General features: G+C 41.8%; 1 protein-coding gene across 3 annotated transcripts in view; it reads left to right on the forward strand.

The window, feature by feature from the left end:
• ctnnal1 (catenin (cadherin-associated protein), alpha-like 1) overlaps positions 1 to 13,527 on the forward strand; it is a 323,714-nt gene that overhangs the window by 145,271 nt on the left and 164,916 nt on the right. For all 3 annotated transcript variants that reach the window (XM_080209873.1, XM_080209882.1, XM_080209892.1), the window contains exon 2: positions 11,931 to 12,120. In XM_080209873.1, coding sequence (XP_080065999.1) covers positions 11,931 to 12,120 — 190 coding nt within the window. The remainder of the gene's footprint in view (positions 1 to 11,930; positions 12,121 to 13,527) is intronic.

Below are 13,527 nucleotides of genomic sequence, written 5' to 3' on the forward strand. Positions count from 1 at the left end.
AATGCTAATGCTTAGCAGAATAATTAATATAGTGTTTTGGTTATTGCTGTAAAGATAATTAAATTCAGGATAAGTTATATATACCTCCTTTGTTTAATGCCTGTAAATGATTATTGAATTGTGGTATTTACATTATCTAGATAATGTGTCCCAGAATGTTAATTTGTTTCCTTTTTGATAAAGGATATCTTGTCATTTCTTCTTATCTGTTGGGAAATCTGAGTTGAGTTTTCAAATCTGCATTTAAAGGATCCCATAACATTAAGACATTTGGCTGTTTTCCAAATGTAGGGAGGGATAGGTTGAATAGCCAGAGGAGCGGGCATCCCTGCTATTTGTCATGTGTTTTGTTTGCTTTGTTTCTGTGGTGTTGCATTCTACCATCTTCAAAGCTGTCAGTTCAAATTTTGGCCTGTCGGGTTGTTAGGGCAACATCTCATTAAAGAAGATGCTTGAAGTAATTTGTGTCAGATTTTCATTTAACTGCATTCTGAGGCAGAGCAAAGCTTTTCCTGTGGGTGTATTGCTTCCCCCGCCACTCCTCCCCACTCCATTTCTACACCCCAGGCACTGCGTGTTGATCTTTGTTTTCTAGAACTGGAAGTTAAGTCGACAAAAATATAATGCAGTGGGTCTTTTCATTATATTCAACTGTATCTGTTCCTTCACCGTACGCTGAGAGGGGAAAGAACTCTGTACAAAGCCTAATGACTCCTGTCACTGCCTCCTACACATGTTGCACCGTGTCCAATCCCTTTTGACAAAATAATTTCTGGTTAGTTTTTTTTTGTGTGGATCACTCAGTGATGTAATCCATTTTAAAGATCTCTGTTCTTTATATGACTTTTAAATTTTGGGTTGGATATTCAATCTTTGATGTTTTAGGTCTGCTTGATGTCAAAGTATAAAATTATTCAATTATCAGTAATATTTAATTGGTAATTTTAATCACTTTCATTCCAATCATGATTAAATTTGCAGTAATCTAAATGTTAGATGAAAGACACAATCTTCAGTATTTTGGTAATGTAATCTGAATGTATTGCATCCGAATATAGATTTTGGTAACTGATATAGTCATAAGCTGATATTCGGGCTGAAATAAATTGAAGTGTCTTTGTATTTCAGACTGTTAATACTATTGCTGTTGGTTTATTGGCAGGCAAAACAAAGCTAATTGTAATGTGTTCCTATTAATTAATAAGCAGACAAATAACTGTGGCAGCACATTTATTTTTGGTAATTGAATATTTTACTGACCCTTTGAAATGGGTGTTTGAATGAAAAGAGCCAGGGTTGGTGGGGTGGGAGGGGTGTGGGTGGGTTGTCGGGGGGTGCGGGGCAGGGTTGGAGATGGGGGATGGGATGCAGGATGCAGAGATGGAGTATGGGGCAGGGCGGTGGGGGGATGCGGAGGTGGAGTATGGGACGCATGGTTGAACCTCATTCACAGTGTTGGTGTGTTATTGTACAGGTCAATTAACTAGGTTGCATTATTGTGATTAAGGCATAGCTTTTCACAGTTTCCAGTCAATACATAATATACACTCGATTACTAAAGTCAGGATCAGTGTAGTACCACATAATGGAAAAGCTGAATCAAAACATGATAAAAGTAAAAGCTAAATTAAAGCAATGGTTGCTGAGAAACTGAAACAAAAATCAGAAAATGCTTGGAACACTTAACAGATCAGCCAACCGGGGGCAATTGGAACTAGCTTAGTCATTTTGTTTTTAAAAAAGCATGGACAAGTTAGGCCTAAGGGCCTGTTTCCATATTGTAAACATCATTGACTCTCTTGATGGTGAAAACAGACAATTAATGGTCATCTGGCTTAACTGTGAGGCATTACAGATGAACAATATCTAAAACTGAACCAAAGGAAAGGAAGAAGTGAGAAGGACATCATGCTGATGAATGTGTACATGTTCATTGGAAAAATTCTTTGGGCAGCATAAATGATCATCTGAAAAGACATGGATCTTTCTGGGCAGTCCCTCGGGATTGAATGTAACTTCCTTCCACTCTGGTGAGAAGTGCTCTGGTCACACAATCTGGCTGCTACATGTGCCTGGAGAATCAAGTGGATGAGTTGTTGGGAGGTTTTGCAGCTCTCTGCCTCGATCTCGCCTGTGTTCCCAAAGAAGTTTCTTGATGTGTTTAGTATCTTTCCAAATGAATCTTCTCCATTTTGGTTGGTCACATTGAGGATTCCCACGAGTTGACGGAGATGTTTGAATTCTTTAGTGATGCTTTACAGACACTCCAAAGCATTTTTGCTGTCTTCCTGGGAGTCTTTGTGCTGTATTGTGTCTAGTTTTGAGGCATATGAATGACATGTCCAACCCAGCAGAGCTGGTTTTATGATTCGAGCCGTGATACTGGACGTGAAGGCTTGGGGGAGCACATGGCTGTTGGACTGTTTTTCTTGCCATGAAGATTGAAGGACCTTGTAATGAATGCCTTGGAGCTCAGTTTCTGATTGAGCCCCCAGACAAACATCATCTGCGTACTGAAGTTGGAATGGTTTAAATTTTGAATTAATGGCAGTGTAGATTGAACAGTTCCCTGTCTGTTCTATCAAATATCCCCACATCTGTGGATAATTTGCTGGAGGTCAGATGCAGTATTGTTGTGAGGAAGATGAGGATGAGGGTTGGTGTGGTGGTGCAACTTTCACTGAGATAGGGGGCGGAATTCTCCCCCACAAATTCTAAGTGTCGAATTCGCTTGAAAACTGGAGTAATTCCTGCTGGTTTTCTCGGTGGGAGAAGAGTCTTCCACACTCTGTTCACTGCAGAGGCCACTAGTGTGAATATTATTCCATTTCAAGTTTGGGACCTATTCCTGCTGGAGAGGCTGTGCTGAGTGGGCCACTGTACATGTGCTGATTGACGCATGTGCAGTGGTCCACCGACCACTCCCAGGCCCATCCCCATTCTCTTCTCTCACTCCCCGCCCCCCCATCCCCATTCTTTCCCCCAGTAGGCTAACTGCCTGTCCCAATTATTGACCTCCCTGATTCCCCCACTGATCCCTATGCAGGGTGGCAGTGAGATGCCCCACCTCTCCCATATGCGTTGCCTAATGAGCTGTGCCAAGGTGCCCCTGGGTTTTGGCATTTTGCCCCTTTGGCAGTGTAAGGGGGCACACTGGCACTGCTAAGGTACCAGGGACAAATCCTCAACCCAACCATTTGACCCCTGGGAGAGGCCCTGATTGTACCACTCCAGTGAGGTTGTGTTGCTAGCTCTCCAAAAGTGGGAACTATTGTAATCCTCGCTGGTGGGGCGGGAGATGCTATCGGGCCTGTAGACTTCAGACCTGGGCCTGCTAATGCTATTTAAATTATATTACAGGGCCAGCTTCCCGGCCAATTTCTGGCATGGAGCAGATGCTGCCGGAAATTCGGCGCTGGGGGATACAAGTGAGGTGTGGACGCTCGTGCGAATCCTGCAAATTGGCTGACAAGAGAATCTCCCAGCCTGCAACGCTAAAAAATTAGGACAATGGGACAGGAGAATCAAGGCCAGCGTCTGTGATGTTTCCATTGAGGCTCGTAGGTGGGGATGGTAAAAAAAATTTGATGAGGATATTCCATTAACTTTCAGTTGACAGAGTCAGTGAGATCAGTAAAAGGCACGTGGAGCAGTTGGTGTTGTTGGCTACCTTGTTCTTGGATTTGCCGCATGGTGAGGGTTATGATGCCTAATGATTTGGGGGAGAAACAACTTTGTGACTTTGGAAGGGGTTTTTTGGCCACTAGAAGGAGGCATTTGAGGTGGACTCTTGCAATGATGTTCTCTATGGTAGTCGGCAGGGTAACTCCTCTTTATTGCTGCAGTTGGATTTGTCTCCATTCTTGAATATAGTCAAAATCCTCTGATAGGCACTCAGCTTCCCAATGAGGGATACGAGGATGTGCAGCCTTTGAGGGTGGCTGGTAATGCCAAAATTGTATCTGTACCATGTTTGAGTTCCAGCAAAAATTCCATCTGCTGAGGATCCTTTGTATGTCAGCTTTCAAAATGGTAAGATTAATCCAGGTCAGCCAGTGTGCGTTTGTTATGAGAAGATTATGTAGCATTCTTTGTTGAGGTATTTAGGAGCGTTGCTGAGAGTAGTGCCACTGATGTTCTCTGTGGATTTTGGGTAAGGCAGACCAATCAGTAAATTAAAAGCATGTGGACTCCAAGGGAATTTGGATCCAAAATTGGCTCAGTGGCAGGAAGCCAGGAAGGGTGGTTGATGGTTGTTTTTGTGACTGGAAGGTTATCCCTCGTGGGATTCCACAGGGTTCAATATTTGGTCACTTGGTTTCTGTGGTACATATCAATAATTTTGGATTTGAATTTAGGGACACAAACTGGCTGTGTGGTTGATATTGAAGAAGAAAATTGGGACCTGCAGGAAGGTATCAGTGGATTGGTAAAATGGGCAAATGGAGTTCAGTGCGAGAAAGTGTGAAGTAATGCAGTTGGAGAAGGCCACCAAGGCAAGGAGCTATACAATAAATAGTAGGATTCTGAGAAGTGTTGAGGAATGGAGGAACTTGGGGTGCATATTCACTGATCTCCAGTAGGTAGAAAAGGTGGTCAAGAAGGCATTTGGATATTTTGTTTTATTAGCTGAAGCCTTTGGTTAATGCACCAGGACCTCTGACTTGTTGAGCTTGTCCTTTTAACAGATGTTGAGGATACACCTGAGACAACAAAGGTGGAAGCTGTTCAGCCTTTTCTCCTGCCTAGCATATGTTGTCTAAATTTTGCCATTGTAGAGGAGTATGCTGCAGATGCACTTGATAAACTTAGTGTTAGTTGTTTTAAGTCAGGTTGCTGTTGTTGCACACTGTTTTACTCTGCCTGGACACACAAACTGCAGCTTTTGTGATGCGTGTCTTGATTTCAACCCCAGAAATATGAAGCTATCAACAACCTCCTACGTGACAAACTCAAATGCTGATTTGTGGTTCAGAAGTCCTGGAGCATGCTTATTCCATCAGCATACATTCATTACTAAACCAGTGATTTAGCTCAGCTGTTTTCATTGAACGCATGACAGTTGTATTCCCAAAGATCTTCTGAATAGTGAACTGGCCACTAGATCGTGATCTACTGATATCCATACCTGCTCTACAAGGACACGTGCAAGTGAAATAGAATTCTTATTTTAAATTTAAAAAATGCATTTTAGTGTTGCTGTTTACAATGCTATCTGTCTTGAGCATTTCCAGTATTTTTCGATTCTTCCTGATAACTTCCAGCAACTGACCAAAAGAATCACAAGGCAAGATTCAACCTTCATAATAACAAAGTCATCTCAATTGTGTGTAGAAAGATGTTACTTGTAATGTCTTTGAGGGTTAATGTAATCACATTACATTACACCATGAAGGAGGCTGTGTATGTGCGTACATGCAGATCTAGAGATAACAATGCTTTGCTGTGTGAAGTTATGTACAAAGAAAGGGTTTATAATTTGGAAAATTTACAATAAGACAAGATTATTAAATTTTATTTCACCCGAAAGAATCCTGAAGGGAGAACATGAAAGATTTCTCGATCCTGGGAAGTGTAAATTTCAAGGAAGGATAAGGACAATGGAATCAAAATGAAAGAAGGAAAAAAAACAACTTGAAGGAAAATGTAAGAACTGTGTTGGGAGTGTCCATGTAAAGCCTTCAGGAGTGTTTCTCTGGGCTGGAAAAGAACTACCAAGAGCCAAATGGCAGCTTTTCAGTCAAGCAGAGCTCGGTTTTAAAGTTTTTTGAATGTGCACAGGAGAGAGTGAAAAGTCACATGACATACCTTCGTGATAGCAACGGTGGGTGGGTTGCCTTTCCAGATTTTTATATCTGGATATTCTTACCTAAAGGGTGTTTATTTTGTGAGTTTAACCAAGTAGACAATCTTTTTGTGGAGGAATGTTCCTTAAGACCAATTTTAACAGTGTAAATGTAATTGTGTGTGCGCATGTTTTCTTTTTTGATAATAAATGTTTTATTTTAGTATTTAAAATCCCCAGAAGTGCTACTGGAGTTTCTGACTTTTGACTTCACTTACTTTCTTGTAGTCAAAACACAAAGTAAAAGGAGTTGTGATACTTTTATTAAGTTTCTCTTTGGAATTTAGTTTTTGCAGCGATGGCCATCTGCCTAATATTAAAACTGTCCTTGGTTTTGATAATTTTATGATTCCCTTTTTCCAAACATGTAACATGTAACTTAAAAAAAAACTTGGTGTCAGAAAATGTGCTTTCTGTTCTCACAACAAGGTAGGCTGACATTCCAATGATGATGTGGAGATGCTAGTGTTGGACTGTGGTAAACACAGTAAGAAGTCTCAAAACACTAACCTGACTCCCAGTCACCTGATGAAGGAACAGCATTCTGAAAGCTAGTGGCATTTACTACCAAATAAACCTGTTGGACTTTAACCTGGTGTTGTGAGATTTCTTGCTGTATTCCAGTGATGGACAGAGGGATTAAACCTGTCCCCTCAGGTGTGTGTATGTAGGAGGTACCATTTTGAAGAAAAGCAGGGGAGTTAGAACATAGAACACTACAGCACAAACAGGCCCTTCGGCCCACGAGTTGCACCGATCACATCAACACCTACCAATCTATAGACCTATCTATAACCCCCAATCCCACTAAATTCCATATACTCATCCAGAAGTCTTTTAAAAGACCCCAGCGAGTTCGCCTCCACCACCACTGACGGCAGCCGATTCCATTCACTCACCACCCTCTGAGTGAAAAACTTACCCCTGATATCACTTCTGTACTTGCCTCCCCGCACCTTCAATCTGTGTCCTCTCGTAGCGACCATTTCAACCCGGGGAAATAGCCTCTGAGAACCCACCCTATCTATTCCTCTCAACATTTTATAAACTTCTATCAGGTCGCCTCTCAACCTTCGTCTCTCCAGGGAAAAGAGTCCCAGCTCCCTCAACCTAACTTCATAAGGCATGCCTCCCAGTCCAGGCAACATCCTTGTAAATCTCCTCTGTACCCTTTCAATAGCTTCTACATCCTTCCTATAGTGAGGCAACCAGAACTGCGCACAGTACTCCAAATGAGGCCTGACAAGAGTCTTATAAAGTTGCAGCATTACCTCCCGACTCCTAAACTCAATCCCTCGATTAATGAAGGCCAGTACACCATACGCCGCCTTGACCACATCCTCCACCGGTGAGGCCGATTTAAGAGTCCTGTGGACCCGGACCCCAAGATCCTTCTACTCTTCAACACTACTAAGACTCCTGCCCTTGATAGTGTACTCGTTCATCCCATCGGTTCTGCCAAAATGGACGACTACACATTTATCCGTGTTGAAGTCCATCTGCCACTTCTCCGCCCAGTCCTGCACCCTATTTGTGTCCTGCTGCAACTTTTGCCATCCTTCCAGACCATCCACAACACCACCGACCTTCGTGTCATCAGCGAACTTACTTACCCATCCCTCCACTTCCTCATCCAGGTCATTTATGAAAATGACAAACAGCAAGGGTCCTAGAACAGATCCCTGGGGCACTCCCCTGGTGACTGACCTCCATGCCGTTATCTCCATCCTCCATGCAGTTATCCCTGATGTCTTGGATAATATTTATTCCTCAATCAAGATCACAAGAAGAGATGATTTGGACATTATTGCATTTCCTATATCACAACTGTGATTACTCTTCAAAAATACTTTAGTGATTGTAAAGCACTTTGGGCTGTCTGGTGGTCATGAAAAGTCTATCTTCCTACTGTTGCTTTTGAGCATATTGAATGACATTTCTTGTGTTAAATTGGGGAAAATGAAGATGATGTGCATTTTGTCACAGTTATGTATTTCGGTAGTGATTGATGAAATACCATGTATTTTCATATAAACATGGTTTTGTGAACGGGAAATCATGTTTGACTAATTGTATTAGAGTTCGTCAAGAAAGTAACAAGCAATGTGCATAATGGGGAAATCGGTACATTTGGTGCACTTGGATTTTCAAAAGACATTTGATTAGGTGTCACATCAAGAATTACTGTACAGTAAGAACTCATGGAATAAGAGGGTAACATGTTACCATGGATAGAGGATTGGTTGGCTAACATGAAACAGAATAGGAATAAATACATAATTTTTGGGTTGTTAAATTGCAACTGATAAGTTGCAAGGTTTTTAAAGTATAAAACTTTTCTGATTCAAATTGCTACTAATTTCTAAAACTAGGACTATGGTCCTTAGTTGTGCTTGACCTAATCAGGTACGAATAACTAATATTTAGGAGTCAATATATACTTAAAGCAGTAAAGGCAACATGCAAGTTTCTTAACCTTCAAGTTCCTAAAATTCCTTGAGTGTTGCCAGCACAGGCGATATCTTTCTCTTTTCTGTCTTTAAAGTGACTTGAACCATTTCCAGTAGAGTCACCCCAGAAGCCATTGTGACACTGCCAACAAAGTTTTACGATTTTGATCCCTCCTACTTGTCCTGGGATCCAAGTAGCCTAAATTTAACTCTTCCATTGGCTGTGAATCATCTTATGTAACCCCACCTGTAACTAAAGTCATATAGAATAAAGACAAATGTTTATCCTTTGTTTCTTTGCCCTCCCTGCAGAGTTTACATTCCATTGTGAACAAATACATTTCCTTTAGACACAACACATTTCATTTAACCACAGTAGGGAGTTGCATCCTCTTGTCAATAATGTACCTATCATAAACATTCACACGACCATACTTCAACCCATTCCCACAAATACTAAAACCATTATGAACAAATGTTTTTCTGATCATAATGTCTAAAAAGAAAAGCTTCCTTCTAATAGTGATGTTCTGGCCTATAGTTATAGTTAATCAATTAAATCAATACATGGGTTTTGCTTAATAAAGGTCATCAAAACTTCAAACTGCTTTTAACCATTCCTTCAACGTCAATTTCAAAAAAAGCACCTAATTATGTTGTGAACAATTGAGAGCATCTAGCTACTCGACTCTCGGTAACTTAGTCATAAAATAATTTGCTCCTCACTAAGAGCAGTTGCGAATATTCCAACTGCAATGACTGCCCATTGTCTCACTAACAGAAATACAAACTGAGCAGCATATATAATCTGTAGTTAACGAATAAAATCCGTAGATGTTATAGATGAACAACAAACCATTAAAATTACAATTATCAAAATCTTATAATTTCCAACAGCTGTTCACAACTGGATGGAATGAGAAACCTTGCTTTTATTATTTAAATTTTGAGCCAAAGAGGTTAATTGGCAATCATTACATTAAAAGGGTATGTAGATTATTAATCACGGTGTGAGCCTGTTCGCTTTGGCAGGAGGAATAGAAAAGCAAAATGGAGAGAGATTGCAGAATTCTGTGGTACACAGAGATTTGGGTGCCCTTGTACACAAGTCACAGTTGGTATCCAGGCACAGCAGTTGACAAGGGCAATGGAATATTAAAGCAGGGAGTTTCTGTTATGGTTGTACAGTGTGTTGGCGAGACCATATCTGGCACGTTGAGTATAGTTTTGGTCGTCTTACTTAAGATATAAGTGCATTTTTTTCTCTTAAAGGTCGTTAGTCTGTGGAAGTCTCTTCCTCAAAGAGCAGTGGCTGTAGGGCCATTGAATATTTTTAGGGCTGAGTTAAATAGATTCTTGGTTGACAATGAAGTGAAAGGGTATAGGTGGCAGAAGAGAAAATGAAGTGAGGCTCATGGGGCCAAGTGGCCGACTCATTCTGATGCATGTATGAAAAGCGTACATTTGAAAAAATCTTTTTTCATGTCATTTGATTTTATTTGATTTATTATTGCCAGATATCTTGGTGAGACCATATTTGGAATATTGTGTGCAGTTCTGGTCACCTCACTATAAGAAGGATGTGGAAGCATTGAAGAGAGTGCAGAGGAGATTTACCAGGATGCTGCCTGGTTTGGAGGGTAGGTCTTATGAGGAAAGGTTAAGGGAGCTGGGGCTTTTCTCTTTAGAGCGGAGGAGGATGAGAGGCAACTTAAGAGGTTTATAAGATGATGAGGGGGATAGATAGTGGACATGTAGAGACTATTTCCTGGGGTAGATGTAGCTGTTATTGGGGGGCATAACTATGAGGTTCATGGTGGGAGATATAGGAAGGATGTCCAAGGTAGATTCTTTTCTCAGAGTGGTTGGGGTGTGGAATGCACTGCCTGCTGTGATAGTGGAGTTGGGCGCTTTAGAAACTTTCAAGCGGTTATTGGATAGGCACATGGAACACACCAGAATGATAGGGAATGGGATAGCTTGATCTTGGGTTTGGACATAGCTCAGCACAACATCGATGGCCGAAGGGCCTATACTGTGCTGTGCTGTATTATTTCTATGTTTTTTTTGCCTTGGAGGGAGTGCAGAGGAGGTTTACTAGGCTGATACCGGAGTTGAGGGGGTTGAGCTATGAGGAGAGGCTGAATAAACTGGGCTTGTACTCGTTAGAGTTTAGAAGAATGAGGGGAGATCTCATTGAGACGTATAAGATGATGAATGGGATGGATAGGATAGAGGTGGAAAGACTCTTCCCGCTCAAAAAAGACAGTAGGACAGTAGCCTCAAGATAAGAGGGGGGCGGTTTAGAACGGAGTTGAGGAGGAACTTCTTCACTCAAAGGGTGGTGAATCTCTGGAATTCTCTGCCCGTTGAAGTGGTGGAGGCTGCCTCGCTGAATATTTTTAAGATGCGGGTTGATAGGTTTTTGATAAGAGAGGGGATTAAGGGTTATGGGGAGAGGGCGGGAAAGTGGAACTGAGCAGCGACAGATCAGCCATGATCTTATTGAATGGCGGGGCAGACTCGAAGGGCTAGATGGCCTACTCCTGCTCCTAGTTCTTATGTTCTTATGTTCTATGTATTAATATCCAGTAAAAAGTATCGTTTCTTGCATGCCACACAAAGCATTCTGAGCATAGAGAAGTAAAGGAGATGGTGCAGAATATAATGTTCCAGTCACAGAGTGCAGAGAAAAATCAACTTAATGAGGTAGGACCATTCAAATGTCTGATGGCAGCAGAGAAGAAGGTATTCTGGAGTCGGTTGGTATGTGCCCTCAGACTTTAGCATCTTTTATCCACAGGAAAAAAGTGGAAGAGAATATGTCCAGCATGCGTGGGGTCCTTAATTATGCTGGTTGCTTTTCCAAGGCAGCAGGAAGTGTAGACAGACACAGTGGATGGGAGACTGGTTTGTATGATAAACTGAGCTTCGTTCACAGCCCTTTGAAGTTCCTTGGTCAGAGCAGGAGACTTATCAAGCTATGATACAACCAGAAAGAATGTCTTCTATGGTGCATCTGTAAAAATTGGTGAGAGTCGCTGTGGACATACCAAATTTCCTTAGCCTTCTGAGAAAGTTGAGGCATTAGTGGGCGTAGAGTGACCAGGACAGGTTGTTGGTGATCTGGCCACCTAGAAACATTAAGCTCTCGACCATTTTCACTTCATCCCTACTGATGTAAATAGGGGCATGTCCTCCCCTATGCTTCCTGAAGTAGATGACTATCTCCTTCATTTTGCTGACATTGAAGGAGAGATGATTGTCGTTGCACCAATTCACCAAATTCGTTATCGCTTTCCTATGTTCCGTCTCATCATTATCATCCGTCTCTAGCAGTCTGCAAAGTGTATAGTTGTCCTTGCTATCGCATATCCTTGCCCCATCACCTACAATCAAGGTGCTTCTGCTGGGCAACTAATCTTTTGCAAGCTGAAGAATTTACTCAAAATAGTGAATAAGTTTGAGCTTTGGGTACATCTGATTTTGCCTCAGACTAAGGTGTCCCTTCAAACAACCAGGGCACCTGTGGTGATATGTTCTCTATATGCTGTAATACAATTTATAATCTGCTGATCATTCATCCGGGCAATTTTAAAATTTAAAAGCCTGAACTTGTTTTCCCTTGGCTGTAGATCACAACACTGATCAATCATAAGGAGAAACCAAAGAAGTCCGAGAAAACACTACGAGCGATTCAGCGGGTAGGGCAAGCAGTGAGTCTGGCTGTTGGAAGATTTGTCACTGTTGGTGAAGCAATAGCTAATGAAAATGAAGAGTTAAAAGAAGAAATGTACTTTGCTTGCCAGGAGGCACGGAAAGCAGGTAGGTTCCATCTTTTGATACATTACAAATAATTTGGGCTGAAATATTGATGGTGCGTGAACTCGGTATGCTATTACTAATGTGAAAACTGTCCGCCATGTGGCAAGCGGACGTGCACTATTAATTTCACAGAAACAACATCTTGGGTTTGATCTTCTCGTGAGTTTCATGTAGTTGCTACCTTTTCACGTTAGGTACAAAGTAAATTTACCATTACAAGTTTTTTTTTGATGTCCAGTAATTAGCACGTGGACCAGCAGACGGGCACCACAGCAGCTCAGTGACTATCACTGCTAGCTGTGCAGATACGTGGATTTGGGCCGGTGTCTGTGGGAGTTTGCGCATTCTCCCTGTGGTTGCGTGGGTTTCCTCCGGGTGCTCCAGTTTCCTCCCACACCCCAAAGATGTGCTCTTAGGCTGATTGGTGTACCAAATTGACCCTACACTATTCTCCCCTGAATCTGGCTACATTAGGGGTACCGTTCACATACACACAGGACAGTGTAGGTGTAGGAAAATGCTTTGTTGAAATGGCGGCGTGGGCTCGTTGGGCCGAAGGGCCTGTTTCCCGTGCTGGGTTGTTCTTTGTTTTAACATAGTGATTGTAAATGACTGCCAATCAACCTCTCTCGCCTAAAATTTAAATAATAAAAGTGAGGCTTCTCATTCTATCAGGCTGTAAACTGCTTTTGGAGATTCTTAAAAACTAATCCTTCTCCTTTCTGCATATCTTTTTCGCCCTCCTAATCCAATCTTTCTTGCACTAATTCACTTTTTAGTCCTTCCTGTTGCTCCAGCTTGATTTTCAAAGCTGGTTAAGAGGGTTCACCGTTTGTCCCATTATCCACCGCGATCCCAGATATCCAGTGCTCTTCTGAGGAAGTGCTGTCTTTCCTATCAGATGTTAAACCAAGACCCCTTCTGCACTTCTGAATTAATTAAATGATTCCACCATTTCGAAGAGGAGTTGGGAAGTGATCTCTAGCATGCTGATCAATATTTATCCCCCCAAAAAATTGTAAAGAAAATCAAATTATCTACTGTTACGCTGTTTGTGGGAGCTTGTGTACAGATTAGTTTCATACAATGACTGCACTAGTGCTTATTTGGCTGTAAAGCACTATGGGAGATCCTGGGGCTGTGAAAGCCTCTATACAAATGCAACTCTGAGTATAAAGTACTTTTTTAAAATTCATTTGTGGGACATGGGCATTCCTGATTGGCCTGCATTTATTGCCCCATCCCTGGTTACCCTTGAGAAGGAGGTGGTGAACTGCCTTCTTGAAATGTTGTAGTCCATGTTCTATGGGCTGACCCACAATGCCGTTAAGGGAGGGAATGCCAGGATTTTGATCCAATGACTGCGAAGGAACGGCGAGATATATTTCCAAGTCAGGATGGTGAGTG

This window comes from Carcharhinus amblyrhynchos, chromosome 2 (genome assembly GCF_965287045.1).
Source record: "Carcharhinus amblyrhynchos chromosome 2, sCarAmb.v2.hapA, whole genome shotgun sequence".
Lineage (NCBI taxonomy): Eukaryota > Metazoa > Chordata > Chondrichthyes > Carcharhiniformes > Carcharhinidae > Carcharhinus > Carcharhinus amblyrhynchos.